Source organism: Gymnogyps californianus, chromosome 3 (assembly GCF_018139145.2).
Source record: "Gymnogyps californianus isolate 813 chromosome 3, ASM1813914v2, whole genome shotgun sequence".
Classification (NCBI taxonomy): Eukaryota; Metazoa; Chordata; class Aves; order Accipitriformes; family Cathartidae; genus Gymnogyps; species Gymnogyps californianus.
Window position 1 is genome coordinate 95,393,159 of NC_059473.1, and position 23,768 is coordinate 95,416,926.

General features: G+C 37.7%; 1 protein-coding gene across 1 annotated transcript in view; it reads right to left on the reverse strand.

Annotated features, from left to right (window-relative positions):
- Positions 1-23,768, reverse strand: part of COL19A1 (collagen type XIX alpha 1 chain) — a 198,092-nt gene that overhangs the window by 85,993 nt on the left and 88,331 nt on the right. The window contains 3 exon segments of the mRNA XM_050893865.1: positions 9,957-9,992; positions 10,652-10,705; positions 20,323-20,376. Of these exon segments, the coding sequence (XP_050749822.1) occupies positions 9,957-9,992; positions 10,652-10,705; positions 20,323-20,376 (144 nt within the window).

Sequence of the window (23,768 nt, forward strand, 5' to 3'; positions counted from 1 at the left end):
CCTGAAGGGAGCTTGAGGAACATGAAGTGGAAATGTCTCAAACATTACCATGTAGCTTGGGGGAAAAAAAGTCAACAAGCTGGAAATGGGCTCAGGCGCATCTGAAACCTAGAAAATCTATTACAATGAGTGAGGACGGCTATGAAGAGAGATGAAACATGATGCACAGGCAGGCACAAGAGGGTTGTACAAAATTTTGAAAATGAAGTTAAGAGTGGAAACTTGTGAATTCCTTTATAATAGGTAAAACGTAAAGGGAATTGTTGGCAAGGGAAAAGATGCTGGTTGTGAAGCTAGATAAAGAAAAAGCAAGCATGCTGTGAAGCACATGCTGACAGATACTTAAACAAAATATCGTCAAAACTTAGACTAAGCTTTAGTTGAGGGAATACAGGAAAAATGACGGGTTTAAAAAATGCTACAGTAGAATAAGTGAGCTTTTAAAAGAACTTGCACGTCATTGAAAATATCTGTAGGAATTAAGATTTTAATACTTAAGAGTATTTTTTGCAAGTATCAGGAGATAAAAGCTAATAAGAATTATTAAACTTGAGATGGTAGAAGAGAAATGTGTTTGGAAGTGACAGAAAAATCAGCTAACAGTTCAGCCAGTTAAGCTGTTTTAAGTTTCATAAGCTATCAGTTTAAAGTGTATTAGCTGGCATGTAGCTATCAGAAGCCACTTATTACAGAAGGGCTAATCCTGTGACCCTGCAGGTATAAAAACATTTTTAAATGCCTGATATATCACGACAAGCATCTGCAGAGACATGGTGGAGACTTGGTTCATAAATTTAATAGCTCAGAGTAATTGCCTAAGAACACACTCTGAACAAAAGCAAAGCTTTTGTCGTGACCTCTTGGTGAATTAAAACAAAACAAAACAAGAATCCCAGCTGAAGTGGAAGAGTGAAGTTAAAGTCGTTATTCATATTACTTCCTTCGGAAGCTTATGGCTGATGCCAAAAGAGTAAAATATTAGACAAGCAAGTACATTTTTGGTATTCTGAAAGTCGCTTCAAAACATAGCTGATAGTTTTTGAAGCAGAAGGCTAGACAGCTGCCTTACGTACTTGTAGGTAATGTTGCTGAAATAGATTCTGAGCATGGCAGCCTTTCCTTCTTAACACAAATTAAAAATATAATACAAATGCTAACAATAATAAGGCAGGTCTAATTAATGCACAAAACCTATTTCATTATAGACCTTCATAGACTGGTTTCTGTGTTCTACACAAAAACTACTCTTACCCATTTTTTTCCTCACTATGAATTCCAGCAAACACATGACCTCAATTTTTATGGAATAAATGCTACTAGACAGGGAGAAAGTGTATGTAGTTTAGTGAAATGAGTCAAGCAAAGACAAAATTAGGTATGCAGAAACACCTTGTGGTAATGTAAGAATAGGTCATTTTTTAATCATTTGAATATGCGAGCTTTTATAATGATAAAACTTGCTACTTTAAGAAGACCCAACTATAACAGACGTCATTTGCCTAAGCAATTTGGAAACAATATGTTTATAAACAGAAAGGTATAGCTCTACTGAATTAAAATCAACACTTAAACCTTTTTACAAGCGAATTGGTGGGCAATTCCCACTGCAGGGGCTTGACCTAGTTCTTCAACGCACAGTTCTCACCAGGATAAAGAAAAGCCGTCACACTGATGAATTACATATAGAATGATCCCTCTGTAAAACCCACAAGTAGAGCAGCATAGAATCACACAAATCAATAGTCAGGTAAAAAGAGATCGTGGATTTCCAAATTCCTGACAATGTGTGATCACAATAGAGCTGCAGCCTGACTGACTTGAAGAACATTCCCCAGCCACCCAAATACTGCTCATGGGATGGATGGTACTGCTGTGGCTGCACTCATGCAAGAATGCCCCAGCGTCCCAGACAGATTGCATCAAGATGCAGTTCAATTAGGTCTTAAATTCATCTACTTATCTGGAGGCGTTACCAGACAACAAGTTCTACCGTGCAGGTCCTGATTGTTACTGTGATCCTTCTATCTTATTTTGAGGATATTTTCCTCTTTGGCCTGTTTGTACCATATTGAGGGGAAAAGAGTAGCTTCCTCTCATGTAAGAATGGGCTATTACCCTCAGCAAGCAAAGAAGCTGAAATATAAATACTTTCCCTGCAGTCAAGATGGCTACAGTGTTGGTTTACCAGATATCTTCAAGCCAGTTTACTTGCTGTGACTGTCCTGCTGCCCCACCTCGAAGCCCAAACAGGAGGGTGAGGAAGAGATCAATCTTAAAATACGACTATGATGGTTTGCTCTTCTTGTCCACAAGACTGCCCATCACCACCCACACAGAAACCCACAGAGCCTGCAGACACACCTCACTGTTACAAAATTTTGCTAGCACGGGAAAAATGGCACAGGAAAATCACAGATGTATGACTAATTTCTTGTATCATCGTTTAGTGAGGGAAATTAGACTACCGCTTATCTCAAATACCTCTGTCTTCAGCACTTCCAAACATGACCTGGTCTCACTCACATCCTTACTGAAGTAAGTCGAGATGGCAATTTGAAAGATTTGTACCCCATGTTTGGCTTCTTATTGCTACTACAGTAATCATACTGTTTTGCTTGGGAGTGCAAAGTGGAATAGGTCACGATTTTGCTTTCAAAACTGCTGCCAACCCATTTACTTCTGTGGGAAAGGAGACAGCATTTAGCAGAAGTATTTCAGTCTGCCAGAAAACATGACCAGCTACATTTTCGTGACAATCTATAACTGAACCAAACAGAAAGTTCATCACTGATCTCATTATGCTTTCGGTTTGGTCATTTCTGTAGCGCTCTCTGGTAACTTCACTTGAAATCTACTTTGCTTCAGAGACAATCGTTTCAAAGGGAAACTGGAAGAGTAATTTCACAGAAGTTCACACTTTATGAACCTAGTACTTTTAATAGACATGGGTTTATTTTCTAAGCGAAAAAAGTATCATTTTAAATCCTGAGGAATAATTTGAAATGATTCTTTACATTGATGTCTACTGCATATGGGACTATTCTCAAATCATTCTTCTAATAAAGGACATATAAATCACATTCTTGCCAATTTAGCAGACTGTGAATTTTTTAAAAACAAATTTTCTGTGAGGCTAAGACATCAATCTTCACTTGTACCTTCAGTATCAGTATTACTGCATAAAGAAGATAAAAACAGACTGAAACTGCTAAAACATCTTCTGTTTCACTAAAAGGGTAATCTTAATAGGATCTGTTTCCATACTTCAAAAGCATTTTTTAAAGAAGGGAATATTTGCAAGTTATACTGTGAGAGTTAAAGATCACTATTTCTCATGCAAAACAACTGAACAGTTCAGTATTTTCATGAAATTAATATACCTCCATTAAAAAAGCTCAAATAGATAAAATTCAGATTTTTCTTAGAGGGATGTATATGAAAAGAAGAGATTTAGAATGAAAATATAATCTTCTGTTTATACTTTCTTTAGTTAACTAGAATTGCTTTCCTTTACTTTACATCATTACACAAAAAGAAAGAGAGGATAATATTAGTTAAGATGCTTACTAATGGGGGGGTGTCCCCTTCTTAAGTTATTCAGATGACTTTATTTTTTCCACTGTGAGACAAGAAAGGAATCGTGTGCAGAAGTCAAGATAAGCAAAAACTGGCACATGATTTTTCAGGAAGGATCATCCAAAATACTGCTGACCATTACAACAACAAGAATGCTGGGATACCAAACGCCTCCTCTTTGGAGTTCCGTATAAATGCCAAATAATTACACTATGACCAAAGTATTGCATCAAATGAATTTATGAAATTCCTAGACAACACTGCTGAAAGTGAATTTTAGCTTTACAACAATAACTGCCAAAGCTCCGAGAGGAAAGCTGTGTAATCTGTTGCTGATGTTTGTTTAGGGAGGGGAGAGCCAAAAGTGACAGCGGAGCTTGCCTGGGCCTGAATCTGCACCTTCCTCCCCCAGCCGCCTCCGCGCCGCACTTGTGCACCAGCTTCCTTTGGCTCGATTTAACCAGACCTAGGAGCCAACATTCCAACTATCTGTTTAGTAAGCAAGTCTTGGGGACTTCTGTCTGTGAACGACTTAAGCCTCGGCTTCTGCGTAAACACTTGGTGCCATCTGGATGACTATTTTATAACTCCTGAAAGGGATAGGTTCGCAGGAACGTACAGACGGACGCTCGTTTTCCTCAGGAACTAAAAGCAGCGTATCGAGTGTCAAGAGGAATAGTTATCATATATTTTACAAGAGATGGCTGTGCTACCTTCCCTCACCTGTCACTCTTCCGACACGGCACGCACAGGCTTAAGCTGGGGATACCAAAGTGGGCAAGCTGCGGAGCCAGCTGTGCCCCTGCAGAAAGCAGTCCTCAGCTTTTGCCACTAAATTCCACATTTTGACAAAACCACACAACAGAACAGTATAATCCCTCCTGTTTATTCTCTGAAGGGTCTTCGGCTACAGTACAATTTATCAGGGAACATAACCTTTAAAGACTAAACATATCCCTGCATAAAGTAGGCATAATGAGGAAGAAAAGTTCAAAATATATTCCCAGCATGCATTATAAGACACTTGAAAAATACTAATGAAGAGACACCTAGTATTTACAGAGCAATTCAGAAAGAACATACCAGAGAAATTAAAGACAGCATAAAGAAAGGATGAGAATCAATCATGACTTTGGACTACTCCCATAAAACTACCACCATAACTGAGGAGACAAAATAAATACATATATCTTGGCTTGCGTAGTGTTAACTGACTCCATGGAAACACAGAAAAACTTTACATCCTTACTAAAAGTGCTTAAATATGCACATATATGTCAAAGTTAATGATCCAAGCCACTAAAATGTATTTGTATGAATAATGCATGAATCAAACAAATATACTTAGAACTACTGAAGTTACTAATTTCATTAGGATTCTACATAAAGCCTATAAATTTTTCCATATATTTCTTTTTACAGCTTAGCATGTTTTGCGCTACAACGCTGTTACTTTTTTTCCCTCTAATTCATCATGCAAGAATGATGAAATTGTATTAACAAGACTTCCGTACCTGCCTTAAAGAAATGTACAGAAACACATGGGCTGCAATTCTAATCCTATTCACTGCAGAAACGTAGTCAGGCATACACAATTTCTTTCTGAATTCCCTGCTATTGTTGCATGTGAGAAGTTTTGTTAAGTGTGCATGCTTTAGGATTTCAGTAAAGATTTTCTGTTAAATGACATCAAACAGGAGTATTCAGAGCTCTACCTTTTTCTTCAGACCAATGAGCTTTCTGAGCTATGAAATTTCCATTTCAAAGTCATAAAATCATTTTTGCATCTTAAAAAAGCAGCGGTATTATTTCCCCTGTTTCGCAGTTTGGCATACGCTCATCCACCTGATAGGTTGTTACAGCTGTTGAGTATTTATGAATTCTGCCATACATACTGCCTCCAAGTATCCCTCATTCCTTACAGAGACTATAATGGCTCTATCTGTCAGTTGAACACTTAAAAATACAGCTTTTTTTCCTCCAAGTACCAATAACTTCATTCTCTTCTGCATTTTTTCATGTTGGAGGGCAGTGCGCACTTACTGTGCTTCCGAGCAGCACGGGATTTCCTACACATCAGGGATGCCTGAACACTTTTAGACACAGGGTCACTGACACCTTTTAGACTTTCACAGGTACCACTAGCACAGACAAATGAAAAAACAAGAGTTTCTACTACTTACTGTTACATGCTTCTGTAGATTACCTACAAACAACCCTCCACGGACCGAAGGAGCACCAACCAGCTGTTTGGGAATGACTGCAGTGAAGCAGTTTCAGCCTTTTGCCACCTTCATGTTCCCCGTGCTGAGGACAGGACCATGGTGCAGGTCTGTGTGTGGGGAGAACGCTCTGGCTCTGCACAACACTGCTGATGCTCTAGTTTATACTGAGACCAGCATATACGGTAGACCTTCTCCAGCTTATTCCACGGGTGTATGATTTCTATGGAAATACATAGGAATGGAAGAGCTGCACAGGGCAGCAGAGCTCTGTAATGCCATCATTTCCCACCTGTCTCAATATGCAATTGCACTGGGGCAGAAGGTCAATGACCCAGGCCCAATCACCCAGCTTGAGCAAAACCAAGTCCCTTTCAATATTCCCTGCCTCCCTGCCCAAATGCATTTTGGACTTAGCTCTAACAGTGTGTCATTATTTTCACTCCTCTTCCCTCCCCGCCCCCCAGCATAATAATTCATTTTGCATTTTGATAAAAAGAAATAAATCATTTTCATATTAGGAAAAACTAAAAATGACTGTAAGTAGAGGATAAATTTATGACATTATGCATGAGCCCCAAATGAATGGAGTATTTCAAAGCTTTGCTTTAATAGCGTTCATAACTGAAACACTGATGTCACATTTTAGCTGTAACAGCATGAATGGTCCTGACATAGTAACTTCTCATTCAGTGACACATGAACCTTATCTGACCTACTACGTATTCACAGCAAGATACGACATCTTCCTTTCATGATTATATATCATAAAAGAGTCACGACCACACAGAAGTCACACAAATAAAACAACGCTGAAGACTGGATTTTCCCTGAGCCACCACCATTCATGTCATTCATCTTCTTTTAGCTCTTGCCAACAGAAACGCGTGACTATTTACAGTGGTGGAGAGAGAAAGCCTTCCTGCTGGGCCATATATTCCCGCAGTGTTGTAATCTGTCTTCAAACTGCTAAACCAATTCACACTCACTCTTGTCTCTTCTCTCAGTTAGCAGCTACACAAAAAAATGTTTCAGTACGTCACTTAGTAACATCCCTCTAAGGACTCGTGTCTGCTTTCCTAAAATTTAAATGTTTCCTTTGAAAAAGTGTGAAGACGACCATCAGTGGATGTGCCAACACAGAGACATCTTGCTATGCCTGAATCAACTGAACTGAAACATTTGCACAACATTTTGTAATCAAAGAAATGTAATTCTTTGACAGTCCATTTCATGAAAGTGAATCACTTAAGGTACAGAAGGAGTAAGTTCAGTCAATTTGTAAGCAGCTTCTGATTTTTGATATCATACTACTAACCTCTGACTACGACTCCTAGGAAAGCTACGTGTCCACAACTGCAACTGAAGACAATGAATGCATTTGACACAGGCCTAACATATCCGGGTGCTGCTATCAGAATGGATGTAGTCATTTTTCCGTCATTTACACAAGAAATGTTCAAAAGGACCATTCTATGGTCCCATAGCGCACAGAAAATAGGCATCCTCAATTCTTTTTCCTGTGTCTTATCTTCAGAGGTATCCTATTTCTATTTCAGTGATCCCTTCAAGGCCTGTACAAATCCATCTGAAGCAAGATCTACTCCAATCCATCTATTGCAGTAACAATCTTAGAATCAAGGTTGTATACTAAAAATATTTCACCATTAAGTCCTTCAACACACATTTTGACTGTATATTCAAGAGCTGAAGGACATAATTGGCCCTGTTTACCGTTAGCAACACATGAACTGTAGCAAACAGACACTGATCTTGGGACACAGTACTAATTTATCTCCAGGAAATCAAGACACCGGATATTTAGATTTCCTAATCCAAAAACAAGTACCATAAAATATGGCAACTTAATTTTGAAACCTTAGAGTAGAATTTATTTTTACGGTATGGGTCTCTGGTTACATCCTTCAATGTTTGTCAGATCTAACGGAGGTCCTTGCCACGGTCTTGGAAATGGAGAGAGTGAAAAGACAATGTATAATCATTTAAACTATGAATGATAGTTCTTATGAAGTTTATTTAGGATTACATGGGTAACATGAATAGAGTAGAAGTAGTTCATAACACCGAGTTTAGGGGAAGAGCTATTCATGCTGTGGAACTATAGCCTGGGAATTTGGGAGCTTTTATCTTTGTTTTCCTTTTTGCCATGCTCTCTGGCACCATTCTCAACTGTTTTTTGCCAAATGGACTGTCCTTAATGGGAGGCCTTCTCATTTCAGTTTGTGAGCAAAATCACTTGGATTCAGATAGAATTTATTACTTTTATGAAGCAAAACTTGCCCTGGAGAGTTTTGGGGACATTTCTCTTTAGGCTTTGTACATGCTTGGGGCACAGATCATTGCAAGGAAATTAAAAACATCTTCCACCATTTCTGTGGCACTATCTAGTCAGAATACAACTAATACGCAGGTCAATTCTCTTTTCTGGTGCACAGGCATGTACCAGATCCTCAAAAAGAAACTGTTAGATCCATACTCAAGTAGTCTTTCTTCATACTTGAAAGACAACTAATCATCATGTCTGACCACATATTTTTTTTTTGCAGGTAAATTACAGGAAAGGGAATAAATGAATTAGTGACCAAATTTGGAGCTTCCTGAGTCTGATTCTTTCTTTATAGAAAAAGTCTGTGTAAGATACCTGTCTGCTTTTTTTCCACTGAGAATTGTAGAAACTGTAAAAAACCCTAAATTATTGAAATATCATTCTTCATAAGAATCTAGTAAGTGATTTTCCATCATTATAATGTTACATTTCTTTTTCCTTTCCAGTCTGTGTTTGTTAAGCATATCTGGTCATTATGTAAGATAAAAAGATTGTATAGATGTCAAGACCACGATATGTAACTCTGCAAGTGTTTAAAAGGACAAACTCTAAACAATTTTCTGTTCTGTGTGAAAAGAATTTTGCAACCTCTTTTTCTAGATAGAGAATGCTTCATACTGAAGCATATGTTATTCTCAAATACTATTAGAAATGTCCAATCATGGAAATTTAAATGGACTATAATTAAGCCAATACTGAAATTATTTTAATTATTTTTATTATCAGTAGCAGCATTATTGCGTAATGCAAGGAACCAGAAGCATATGATGTGTTTCATAAAAGACAATGGTCTATGCCTTTGTGGTACCAACAAATGGAGCGAGCGCAGGCATGCGAGGGGGGGAGGGGGGGGGAGGGGGCGGGGTGTACATGCATGTTTTTCCATGGGTGTCTGTGAGTGAGCAGGTCTGCACCAGCAACTGGAGTGGGGCTGTGAGCCTCAGGGGGGCCGAACGTCCAGGTACCAGTAACTGGAGAGACCAGGAGTAGGGGCATCTACTGGTTAGGCTGTGTGTCAGCTCAGCTACTAGAGGGATGCACATTGCATATATGTATGTATTTCCCAGTACCAGACCATCATCATGATCAGCCAGAGAGGGTAACAGGACGAGGCTGTTGGTACTGTTTGTGTTTGTGGGAGTGCTGAGTGTGTCCATCTGTGTTGACCTGTGTGGTCAGACCTGTCTACATGTGTTGTACGTGTGTTTGTGTGCCTATTGGGAATGCACGCTCAGCACCGCTACCAGCTGGACCCGAGGGCAAGGAGCTGTGGCAGCCTCACATCTATCTGGCTGCTGGATGCGTCTCCACATCCTTAACTTTCTGAAAATAGGGTCCTGTGTGTCAAATTTGAACATACGCATGCTATATATATAATACTGTGTCATACATATGGCATTGCACTCATAACTAAGTACTTAATAAAATAACCTGACAACAGAATATTTACAATATCTTAAAAAGCATTAATTAGTTTTACAAGCTTTTACTGAAAAATGTTTTTCACTAAAAATAACCAGGGAATTCTTTCACTTCAGCCAGCCTATACTGTCTATACACAGAATAAAAACCCAATACTCTTGTTAGCATTTGGTGGGAAACAAGACGTTTTAAATATGCTTATTTTCTTTATATTTATAAAATTCCCTTTTCCCTGCTTCACAATGTATATAAAAAATGCAGAGGCATTCTAAAGAGAGGGAATTGGCTGTTAAATTTAATAATGAAAGTATTTACATTGCAAATAAGGTAAAACCTGCAACATTTCTTAGTGATTTTCTTTCGTCCGTTTTTGTTTTACGTGTACTTACGCTCAAGGCAGTTGGTCCCGGAGGTCCTGCATCTCCCTAGTTAAAACAGGAGAGTAAGTAAATCAGCAATCTCTTTAACCTCTACGCATTTTAGAGGATATGCACCACTGCAGAAGTAAATTCAGTATAATTATCAAACGTGCTCTGATTATGAAAATATGTGAGTAAAGCAATATTCTTTTTCAGTAATGGCATAGATGTACACAGTTCACCACAGGTTAAATGGAAAAAAAAAGGCAGGCCTCTGCATAAATGAATCACAGCTTAAAAAAGCAATCCTTCAAAACACATTTGCATATGTTAAATTACAAGCTGCAGCTTACATGCACAAGGTAGCCACTGAAGTCAGTGTGACAGTTCACATATGTAAAGACTTCACAGAATTAGGTCGCTGAGGTACGAACCGTGCTGAGAGACCTTCAGGTTCAGGCCATGGGAGCAAATCAGAGCACCCAGAGAGCAATTCAGAACACTGAATTTAGGCTCCTGCTCTGAATTCCTTTCAAAATTTGTTGTGATAAAGAGTACTTGTCTTCCATATTTGCAGTTAGTCTGTATTCATATTCTTCAACCCTTAAGCTACACAAATGGCAGCAGTGGGTGTTTGTCACATGTAGTTAAGGGAACGTGTTCAATATTGAAGAAATATCATGCACACTCACATATATATACAACTTTACAGATAAAAAAAGTACCTTTTCTCCTTTAGGACCAGCCAGACCAGGACTACCAGGGTCACCTTTCAGTCCCTGGGCAAAGAAGAAAAATGCGTATTTGTTGTCATCTGTGGAAAGCGTTGGACAAAATCCTGTAGTGCTGTGAATTAGTATATACTAACCAACTAAGCCTTAAAATACTATCACATTATTAGTTCTACTATCTCATAATTCTTTATTTTCATTATTTTGTGAACAGAGAAACATCTACCAAAGAGCGCATGTGTCTTCAATACATAATTAAACATCCAAAGCCAAACTATCTACTTGATTGTGCCCCATTATGGCAAGTAGCACGTAGAAATGCAAAGTTCCTTTGCAGTCCCAGTAGGTCTGTGTCTTGCGTGGCCGACAAAGATAAAACAGAATACTAGAAAAAGTACTAGTACATTCACTTAACCTCTGCTAAAATTGGGAAAGAGGTAGAGGTGGAGAAAGAGCTGTGGATTCTATGTTTCAAGTAGCAATGCTGAGCTGGTGAGCTACAGCAGGGTACAGTTCAGAGCTGCTGCACGTCCTCCAACACTCTGATCTTCACCAGTGTTTGAAGAGGCAATTAGAGAAATAATCAAGTCCTTCATACCTCCCTCCTTAGTTCTGTCTTCAGCTGGATAAGCAGATAATACTGCCTAGTCTTACACATTACATACACAGCAATTTCACAATCGCAGAATCATAGAATGGTTTGTGTTGGAAGGGACCTTTAAAGGTCATCTAGTCCAACCCCCCTGCAATAAGCAGGGACATCTTCAAATAGATCAGGTTGCTCAGAGCCCCGTCCAACCTGACCTTGAATGTTTCCAGGGATGGGGCATCCACAACCTCTCTGGGCAACCTGTTCCAGTGTTTCACCATCCTCATTGTAAAAAATTTTCTCCTTATATCCAGTCTGAATCTACCCTCTAGAATATCTACAATACAGCTCTTCCACTAACAAGTCTCACCAGAAGCACCCCAAAAAAAAAAAAAAAAGTCTTTAGCACCCAGCACATAATCTTTGTTGTCTTCTCATTGCTGCAAAACACAATGAAAAGCAAGAGGTTTTGAAATATGCCCAGCAAATTCAAGTCATTCTGCAATAAGGAATGAACTTAATTCTGATGCTGGACCAACATGCCAGAAACTCCTTTTTGTTTAAGTCAAGAGATTTGTCTTGTGCCTTCCCTCTGATCACTGCTTTAGAGGCATGCGACAGGAGAGCATGTACACTGTAAGTCAGAGACAGCTCTACAGGTTCAAAGATTTTACTTAGAAACCAAATGGCAATAACGTAGGCAATACAGGACCAAATCACAATGAGATACTCCACAAGTAGGCCACCATTGTTATTATTGTGGAGGTTAAATAGGTCAAGGACAGAAAAGATTCATCTACATCTGAATTAAGGTTTACTAACTTAAGTTCTTCCCAGCCCCCTTTTTGCCCTTGCAAACTCAGACTCTCTTCCTCAGTTTGCAATAATTGGAAAGATAGAGACAACTGGCACAAAAATGATAAGTAACATCTGTGCCTTGGTGAGTACAGAAGCATTAAATCAGTGAGTGTTCTAAATACTGCATATTTGTGCAACTTCACTTCCTGCTAAAATTACATTAATTCACCATCTGGAAGGAACATCATTTAGAACTATATGAGCATTTAAGTACCCACTTTGGATTAAATTTGTGGTTGTTGTAAATACCCCTGATTTAGCTTTCATTTGTCCTTTATTAAGCTTGCCAAATATGTAATAGTTAAATCAGAAGTAGTTTTGCTGTTTGAACTTAAAAAAATGTAATAGGCAGATGGATTCAAAAACCAAGCCAAAAAATTGCTTTCTTGTTACAATCTGCATATTTATGACATAGTTTTAATATTGTCTCCATTTACTACATTTTACTTTTCACCTCCTTCTGAAAGACTGCATAAAACACAACCACTGCATATTCTAAAAAGCCATTTTAGGGATTTTTCAGGTATGCAAACTGTATGGATTTGGTTCAAAATCAGTATTAGCAAATCAGCAGTGGAACAATAGGTTTGAGTTTAAGAATTAGCTCTTAGGCTGTATATTTACAGAAGAGAAAAGATAAGGGTAAAAAAAATCTGCAACTCACAGACAGTGATATGTATCTCTGTGTCTCTACTGAACAGAAAAGACAACTGCAGATGAAAGACACTGAACCTAAGCCATGCACCGTCAAACTATGAACCTCATTTTTTCCTAATTAGTGTGTTTAAAGCTTTTAGTAGTGTTCCTGCAGTGCACCTTGGTGAGGTATGCAGTTTGACAGCTACTGCAGAGATGATGACCAGAGGTCGACCTCACATAAAAAGGACAAGGGGAAACTACATATTTGACAACAAGCCTTAACAGTGTTTGAAGCAGGATTTTTGAGTACCCAGGAAGGTTTTTATATAAAGTATTCATTTTAAAATACTTGAATTAGCTTTCCTTTGCAGTTTAAAACCCCCAAAACCAAAAGTAGTATCAGAAAAAAAAAATTGCTTAAGAGGTTATCCCATTAGATATATTTCTTGTTCTTCTACACATTATATATCTTTTAAAAATATCATCTTAAGTTCCAGACATAGTGAATGCTTGCAAAAACACATCTGGTACTGCACCATGCCTAGTCTTCCCTGCAGCCACCCTTTTAAAGCTGCTGAGAGGTTTAGCTGCTGCTTACTGTCTCTGAAATGACATAAGTAGTAAGAATTCCTGTGCTAAGTCAAATCTGTAGCCCCTTCTAGCACAGTACAGTACAGTATCCTGTCTCTGGCAGAGACCAGAACAGGATGCTTCAGTAAAATGGTTATCTAAACAGATATAATTTGGATGATTTTAGATTAAGCTTTAAATTAGAAAAGCTTGTTTTTTTCAATATTTTAGGAGAACGAGGTCGGTTTTGAAAACAACAAACTAATTTCTATTGACCTAAGGAGTCTGTTACCAGATTTGCCAGAAATTGAAGAACTGAATAAAAATTCCAGCAGCTCTCATAACAGAGGGTAAATGAATTATTGAATTCTATCCCGATCTAATTCTAGCTTTTTGGAAGCAATATAATAATACACATTTGTGAGTTCATGAACACTCTTCAGCTGGTACTTTTTCTCCTCTGTAAGGACTACAGCTTGGTCTTTTTACAGATCAGAATAAACTTACATTATGGTTCCTCTATGGATGCCAAAATGTAAAGTAAGCATTAGGATATGCATGCATAAGGCCAATTTGAGGCTAAGAAGATAACAACATGAGAAATGGCAGAAATGAGAAACGTTATATATATATATACACAATAAGACAGGTATTACTGTAACACAATTGCTGACCAGAGAAATTACTGAAACAAGTATATCACGAATATAAATAAGGGTGTGAAGTCAGCAAAATTGGGGCCAACGGGGGAAAGATTAAACTAGAGGCAGGCTTTTTGTTTGGAAGGTGATGACAATGGTATTTCTTCTAGTGGAAGGAATTTAAAGGAGAAGTTACCATATTGGTTGACACTATTTTTGACAAATATTTAACCAGACTTTTCTGTGATATTAGTTTACTGAAGTCTTAGCCGGCCTACAAAACCAACTGAATTAGGAGAAGAAAACCATTAAAATACAGTAACTGTGCTTTAAAGCTCTAAAAAGGACCATGGTTTCATGAATTCTTCAAAGAATGGGATTTTATTAATGGTGTTCCAACACTACCGGCATAAAAGGTGACGGTTTTTCTATTTGAATTTTCCTTTTAAACCAGCGACAATCTCATACCATGTTTGCCATGCTCTGGAGTTCCATGGCGAAGAAAAAATAACTTTACTTAGTGATGTGATAAATATGTTTCTTACCAAGTCTGAGAGCACTTTATTCATTCAACAGAAGTGCCAGGTATAACCATAACCAGAAAACGAAACAGTTTTTCACTTCCTATGTTTTCAGTCATTTGGATAAGATCAGAACAGTCAAAGATTTTGCAAGAAAAGGGACCCAAACAACATTTTCCCCTAAGCCAATTCTTTTGGGTCAACATGATGATCTGCAAACCGGTACTACTACCATCACTAGCAAAAAGGACAGAAGATAAAGAGAACAGAGGATTCACAGCTTGCTGCTTGTGCTGGGAAATCACACCCCATATGCCTTTAGTGTCTCAGGAACTACCCTACAAAGGAATCCTAGCCCCTACGAGTATCATCTAACCTGCTCATCAAATGACAGCAACAACTTGAACCAAGTATACACCTTCTGTGAGTACTCCCATATAACCTACAGGAGTTATATTAAAAGGGAAACCTGTGTTGGTGCTTGCACAGGATGGGGAAAGCATCCTGTAATTTAAAGGAGTCTGCTTCTGTAAATTAGATTTTCTTGCAGACTCAACTGTTGCTTTTAACCTTGACACTGTGATGTTCAGCTGGGTTTAAAAGCCACACAAGGGATTTGTAAGGGTTTAATGAGCAGACACCTCTCCAGCTGAGACCGACTAGCCAGCAATCCCTGTGATAAAAACCCTGCAGCCCAAACAGGGGGATTTGAATGACAGGCCAGGGAAGTTTGAGGAAGACTTTCAGCAGTAGACTGACAATGAGCTGATCTGAGAGCAAACAGAAGCCTCAAGAAAGCTAGGGTAAGGAGAGGAAGCTTACTGGGAAACTCTTACAGAGCTGCCAGAGTTTCTAAGGCTTATGCTGCCTGGTAGCAGACAACTGGACTGAAGGGTTTCCGTATGGACTGGAGACCAGAGGGACCAAGGGCATCGAGAGCCAGGGTTCTGTTTAACAGCTCGTTGGAGACAAACTACTGAGATAGAGACAGATATCAACCACAACACAAACCTCACCAGTAGCGTTAGAAGATAGGACCCACAGCCTTTTCTCAGCTGCCATCAGTTACTTACTTATCCACAGCTGGAAAATATCTGAGAAGTGCATTAACCTCTACCCTGAGACAAAATGTTTACGATAATAACAGACATGAATTTGATCAGAGAAGTCTGCGACAGAGTACCAAAATAACTGAATTGTTAGCTTTGCATGAAATTATCAATAAAAAAAACTCTTTCTAGAGTTCTGGAATGTTAGGAAAATTGTTATGCTAAGTGTTCCCTCCAAGTAAAACATGCTTTTTGTGCCCTAATGCTTTACTTGATGAATTGTGACTTAACATGCTCTACCAGGTTCAATGAGGCCTGAGAAAACTGTATCACACACTGAAAACATTCTCAGAGAGAGCGAGCAGTAGACAGTGCTTATACGTCACCACAGAAAAGAGATGAAACAGGTAAAGTGTACCGGCAGCTGACGACTGGTGCTCTCCCCACTGAAGAAATGCAAAGATCAACCAGACCCCAACCAGAGGACTCCAGCAGCAGCCAAGTGTTGCCCACTGGGAATACACCTATTTGTGCAGCATACGCTATGCTGCATGCATGTGGCAATGGAAAATGCTGTAAGACTGGCATAATCTTTTGAAGAGAACAGGTTTTTCACTCTAAAAGATACCTGTTTGGAAAAACATCATTCATGATTTACAATTTCCTGGCCTGCATTAATCTGGTTCAATCTCACATCAGGTTAAAATTTCCTAGAACAACACATATTATCTAAAGTACTGGAAACACAGTAAACAATCCAACACATTAACTAACAATGTGCAAAAAAATTATTATAGATCAAATCATCAATCTCTACCGAGTAATAAAACTTGGAAATACTCTAACGAGTAAGACAACAGAACTATGCTTTCTCCAGAGCAGCCTTAAAATCTAAATTAAAACAACAGCTTCAGAGTCAGCTGTATAACACCAAGCTGTATATGTTGGGATAAATTTTCTAATCTAGCAAAGTATTTTCAAAGCTCCAAACAATATACTATTTTTCAGTTTATGTCTCGTACTTTTAAATATTGCCATTGCTTTTTTCTCGTTAATGTAATTCAAAAACTTCCAAGTTGCTACGCTACTAGAATTTTCTGGATCCTGAGCAACGCCTACTATCTCTTTATACTTTTGTTCCTAACAGAATCCTCAAACTCTAGATATAATTAAATATCATTACCAACTTCATACTGTCAAGCAATAGGATTCTTCCCTTCCTATCCAAATGTTTCCTTACAATGCTAATACTAAGAGAGTTCAAGATTAGAGAGACAGGCCATGAGGGTGTGCAGGTAAACAACTGTTACTATCATATCAAGACACTGGATCCCTTTAAAAATGTTCATACTTCTGTTCACCTTTCCCCACAAGCATAAAAATAAGAAGTTCTGATATGTTTTCCGTCTTTCCATTGAAAACCTGGGATTTTTTTCATTGCTCACTGAACTTCAGAGGTCCATCCTTTGACATCAAGTATGTAAAGAATAACAACATTTTATGTAGGAAAGTTTTTAAAAAGTCACTTAGGGTATCACCTTTCCCAGCAGGAGAAAAAAAACAATTAATGAATCATTTGGTTTAATGCTGTAGAGATTATATACTAGACTTTAATTTCAGATTATTTTACACTTTTTTTTTAACAATTTACAAGAAAGACTCTATTCTTCCCCTAGCTATGCATGACACATGCTGATAAATATGATAAAACTTTCTGTTTTCACTTACTTTTGCTGAAGGATTTCATTTATGTCAGCAAAACATTAATTGCTAGTATCCCATGGTATGCACTTCCTACCTGCACCACTGATCAAGAAAATGACATGACTCCAAATAGAGTCTAAAAGTTTCAACAATAAAGATTTTCTTTCCATTTCAGTTCAACTGACAAACGTATGAATAAAACATAGATCTTACTCCACAGATAGTTTCATGGATATTTGTATTGGAAATTTGTCCTTATTCCATATGGGATATGAGTGTGATGGAGAAGAAACTGTATTTATCAGGATTTCTTTCAGACAGTGTGTCTATGAAGCGCCACTTGTTACAGTGATAGAAATGATAGCATTATTAATGTCAAGTGACTAAAAAAATCTCAAGGGATAAAAGAGAGATACTACTTAAGCAAACTGGCTGTTCAAATTATACAGGCAAATACCTGCTTACAGATGTAATGTGAACACATACCATGGGAGGACTACATAAGTAATATATTAAGTTATTTATAACTACTCCTTAAGAAGCTAAAAACAATGGCAACCACTTAACTAGTATTTATAGTAGGTATTAATGTTGTCAGATGGATTTTGAATAATGTCCTGGACTGGGACATGGCATTGCAGATCTTGGCTCAGACTCCTGGAGTGATAAACTGGGAGATGTGAAGAGCAGTTAAATATATTCACAGTTCCTGCATCCAAACCTGGTTCTCAATGATATTAACTGACCCAGTTAGCACAATCAGTGAGGGATGAGGGAATTAAACTTCTTAGGTATCTCTTCATCATTACAGAAAGCCGTCTCCAAATCAGGTCTGGCTTTCCCTCTGACATGCTACTTCATTCTAGCAAGAACTTTTTGTACAGCTAAGAAAACACAATTAGTAACAGCAAGCAAAACTGTTCTGTGACACCTACTTTCCTGATTTTGATTAAAATAAATTGAAATATGTTTCTACCATTTGTGCAAGATAAAATGTTCAGTCATCATTTTCAAGTTCTTCACTTGCGAGTATGGAAACCCTCACTCTCCCAGGCAGAGACAACAGCTGCCAGCAGCCGATACCACTAACTTTAAGTGTTTTCAGGCTTTCTTTATACAGCACTGCAGATTACACCCATGTAAGCAGATTAACTTGATTATTTCAGAAATATCAGATGTTACATTTCTGTATGTGGAATGAGTTTGAGAGACACTGATAGCAACCAAGAGTCAATGATACACAGTCCTTTAAATTTAAACTTAATGACTGGCATCTCCATGCACAGTGATAACTTAATCCAAAGCATTTTATATAAGTGTTGTTAAAAAGGAATTATGTGTGGATTCAAACAATACAATGTTATATTGCCTTGTCCAGTTTTACTTCCAAAATGTTTTAATGACAGTTCCCATGATGATAATCTACCATTTATTGACACATTACAACAGTTCAGTAAATATTTCACAATATAAAGGTTCGATATTTTACACTTTCACAGTGCCACTATGTCAAATATGTTCTAGAGTTCACCAGATACTTGGTATACCTTACTCTTCCTAAAAGGTTTATGGAACAAGATCCTGTGTAGTAAAGGAGATCGTGTAAGACCAACACAGAAATGTCCCCAGAGCTATGGAAAGAAACACAGATGTGTTTTTTCCATGCTGTCAGCATATATGTATGCATGACAGAAGTATACGGTTCACCTTTACAGACAGGCAGGCTACAAGAGAATACCTCTTTGAATACCTAAACATAGTTTCAGCTCAGTACATAGTATATGCTTTCATATGGAGGACATCCACTATTAGTCAAAAATAGCCTGATTTATCTAGCATTAAATGATAATAACCTAAAATAGGAAAAATATTTTTATAGTTACAGTGTGCGTAGAAAGCCAGATGACATAAAAAGTGTCATAATTATGTAGTCTGTTTTACTGCGTTTTCAGTAGACCCAGCTAGACTGTCATAGCATTTGTGTATCAAATGCTGACCCTTTTACTCTTTTGGTAAAGTTGTTTAAAAAAGCTTTGCTGAATGGTTTTTCCAAATCAATCCTGTATCTGGATTCCAGTCCTAATGCCAGTCATTCCCCACAGAATTTGGACAGTCAGGTTCAGATGCCTTTGTGAGATGCTCTCTGCCTTTAACTGCGATGCACTGCAATTGGAGAGCCAACAGTATCCTGCATTAAAATCTAAACCCAGGTTGACCCCCAGCTAGGTCAAGGAAGAGACAGGAGGGGAAGAGGGGGATAAGGAAAACCGCTGGCTTGATATTATTTATTTATTTATTTAAAATCTTGCTATTCAAATCATGCTGGTTGGCCATTTTAGTATTGCATTGAAAAAAAAAATTCTTATTTTCTGCCCTCTCATCTTGGTTTAATATAAACAAAAATAAATTTAAATTTAAAAATAAATTAGGCAAAAGTAAGGTTTGTTACTGGGTGTGTCTTTAGTGTTAGCTCAGGTTCAAGCTTGAATGTGAACTCAATGATCAGGATTATCCAGTATTTTTAGACACAAATTCATGCTCTACCTCAAATATGGACCAGACCAATTAACTAAGTAGGCAGTGAAATCTGGCAGAGAAAAAAAAAGTGAAATTTTAACTCAAATTCTCTATCACATGAGCCACATGGCACAGTGAGTGACCCATGGCTCTCACTCAGGAATGGCTAACAGCCTGTGTATTTTTCTTTTCAGAAACGAAGGCTCCAGGCCTAGCTTTACCCTGCCTCCAGAAATGCCCTCTTTTCCAGCAGATTATCCAGACAGGAATGATTCTCACCTATATTGTGTTGCTTTAATCCCCACGCTTGTTTCAGTTTATCTCATGAGCCCTCAGCAGAAATATCATGGAACCTACCACATCCTTACCCACAGCTCTCCTGTCCAACCTGAAGCCCTAAGAACTCATATCTCACCTGAATGCATCTCTTTTTCTTGCTCCATCATCTTGTGGATGTTAACTCTCCAGGCATACACATTTCCTAAACGCATCACTCTCCTTACATAAATTCTGAATTTCGTTGCTTAACCATCCCCCCAAAAGTTTGTAACTTGACTTTCAATATCATTCAGTTTACCTCTCTTCCGTGAATGCCTTCTGGTCCTGGTTCTCCTTTATCTCCTTTTTCACCCTAAAAGAATGAATATTTATTTTATTATATATACAAGACAAATACTAACCCATGGCACTTTTTAACAGGAAAAAAATTTTAAGATTCTCGTCTGTTCAATGTGAAGTGCTACATATACATTGCTGGCTGCACAAGCAAAACTATTTCTTACATTCCAATAAAAATTCTTTCCAAATAAATGCCTCTGAAAAATGCCTACCGCTCAGAGAGCTACAGTTCTCTGTACTTCACAGCACCACTGAACATCCGTAAAGACTCACCACAGAAAAATATTCTTGGTTCTCATAGTACTCCGAGAACACGGCATCTTAACATTGACATTAAATTAATTGCTTTCATTCCGAGACTGTTTTTTAATACACAATTCTTGTTTTAAATATCTGATAACAGAACTGTCCTCAATATTATCATTTGTCTTTGGCTCATACTAGTATATGGTTCACTGATTGCATTTGAAAAATGGAAACAATTTTTGTTCTGAAAATTTTCTCACAAGTATGAATACGAACAACATTATGAATCAAAAGAAAAAAATGGTAGGAAGGATCCTTCAGAATCGACTATACAGGCTGGTTCCTGTGTTTTCTCATGAAACACGGACTACAAAACACAATATCCTTTGTAGGATACATGAAAGGATTCAGTTCTGTATTATCTCTAACTACCATGCTATTCTTGTTAACACATATTTCAAAGTGAACAAAATACACCTGCTTAAGAAGCATAATTTAAGAGAGAATGTCTTCCAGAACCAACAAGTCTAAACAGCTCTATAATTGCATCTCTATCACTAGACTGAACTTTGTCAAATCATAAAATAACATAATTTTAATAAAAACACGAGGAATGACTTTAGTAGAATCCAAGCTCTTCATATCAACTAAAGAAAGCGAACAGCCCTGCACTGAATTTCCATTATCTCCAGGGGACTACATTTGTCCGAGCAGAACCTATTCATTATGTCAGCATCATCTTCATAATTCTGTTAGGTAAATGGTATTGAACCGAGATCATTCAGCTAACTCCATTTGTGACACAGCCCTGATTCAGAGCTATTCCTCCAGTGGCAATGACAGAGGGCATTTCATCCAATAATCAGTTTTGCAAAATGAGTTAGTATGAGCTTTCTCAAAAAACAAACTGTGAATTTAATAATCCCATGCACAAGATGGCTTCATTAGTTCATTGTTTCCATTTTAATACATCTTGTTGATAACAAACATAACGCTACGCATTAGCCTGAATCACACTGTTAAGGTTTTTCCTCAAGTATTGCCTTTCTTGCTTGTCAAAAAAAAAAAAAAAAAAAATTAAACCAGATATATCTATGCATTTATTGCAAAAGTTTAAATGACACCAAACAGTTACAGGAATTTAACACTGTTTATTTTAGTATGTTTAAACTATAAAGTCCTCTTTGTTCTATGGATTAAGGCATTGGTTGAGATAGTAATTTTCTTTCACTGTCAGTTTAAAAAAAAGTAACAGTTGAAGTCCCAAACTGACTATTCTTTTTTAAATAGCTCACTTAAACCTTTAGAAGAAACTGCAAAAATGACATTTTACTTTTCGTCACTGTGACACACTGGACATTTAATACTGCTTTCAGGATCTTTCAACTAGTATCAGTTACAGTGCTACAATCTTTCAACAGCTACAAAGGCACAGTCATATATTTGACATAGTATCTTCTTATCCAAATATATTTCTAGAAGATTTAAAAACGCTTCCAATTTATGGAGCTGTTTTTTCTTCTATGATTTATCTGCTTTCATACTTTAAGAGAAAATGATATAAATATGTACAGATTTGCTTCAGAAGTAGTAGCATCCTGTAAATTCCTTGTTGTATAGGTGGAAACCTAAGGTAAAAGCATCTTGTCATAATTTGTTATGCAACACCTACATTTACATAAAAACCTAAACAGAGTGCCTAAGCCAAAAGATGACCCTCCCCTCACCCTCGCTTATCATTTGCCTTGATGTTAGATGAACAGTATGTGTTGGAGACCATGCCTTTTTCTTCTACAGCAGGCAGACAGTAACTTTAAAATACCGGTGGGCAGTTCTAGACACATACAAATATGGTTGGTGAATGCAGCGAAGAAAGAAAAACTCCCTTCCTTATGATTTACAAGATATTTGGATTTAAGATGTTTGTCAGTTTCTTAGACAAAATGATAAAAAAGCACCCCCTGTTAATGAGCCTTGGACCTCTGCGGAGTCCCAAGAGCCATGGGCTTTCTGCCAGGTATGCGATTTTACTGTGAACGTATTCTGATTTTTTAATGGAGTAAATGATTTGTCCTCGCCAAGCCTGTCGTATGGAATGTCCATGTCCTCTGTGAAGCCAGAATTCAAACAAAACAGAAGTCCAATTTTTACAATTTATTCTCATGAGAACTGAGCCAAGTCACGCTCATTGCTGCCTTTATGGAGTGCACTATACTGCATAATTAACAGCTTCAAATCCAGCCAATTTGCAGAATTGCTGAAGCCACTCTGTAGCGCAGAGGCGGCTGTTAATAATCAACATTGTGGCTTACCTCATATATTAACAAAAAAAAGAGAGAAAAATGTGTTAATGCCGTTTTATATCCAATGTTCCTGCCTGCTTATACTATATTCAGATGAGACAATTAAAGACTATTTATCGCAAAAACAGCATGACAAAACTCTGGAAGTGCCATGCCTTGTTTATTAGTTAACTAAAAGTAATCCAATATAACACTGAATTGTTTGTATTTCTTTGGGTGCATTCTGCTTTCAATTACCCCAATGGAACAAGCTGATGGGGTTGCTCCAGTATAACCGCTGGGAGGGATTCAGTCTGCTGTGTGTAATAGTGGATACATCGAATTCAGTGGTAACGTTCTTTAATTAGAGCCAGGGGTTCACGTATGGACTCTGCAAGACGAGAGTACCAGCCTTCAACTCACTTGTCCACTTTAAGGTTGCCTCATTTTCCTGGCATACTATTTCCTCCTTATTATAAAGGCAAAGTAATGTATTTGGAAATAAAATACATTCATACCTCAAAATTTACCTAAAAAGGTAAAGTTTTTTTTTGCAGTGCTGCCCTGTTAATGATACTAATCAGGAATTCCTGATATCTTTTGTTCCAAGCATTTTAAAGTACCATTGTTAACAATAGCTGAAATACTCTCCAAAGTATGCAAGCTATACAGTATCACTAACTCAGTGCAGATACCTTATAATTTTTAACCTCTGAAACTCTGTGATTTTACCCTACCTATCTTTAAGATAGTTATGTCTGGTTGTTTTTTTAAAATACTCTTCTGTGTTTTGCTACAGCTCTGTCTCAGCAGAATGCTCTATGTGAATTTTCTTTTCTTGCGACCATTTCTCCATAGCTTCTTTTAAACTGAACCC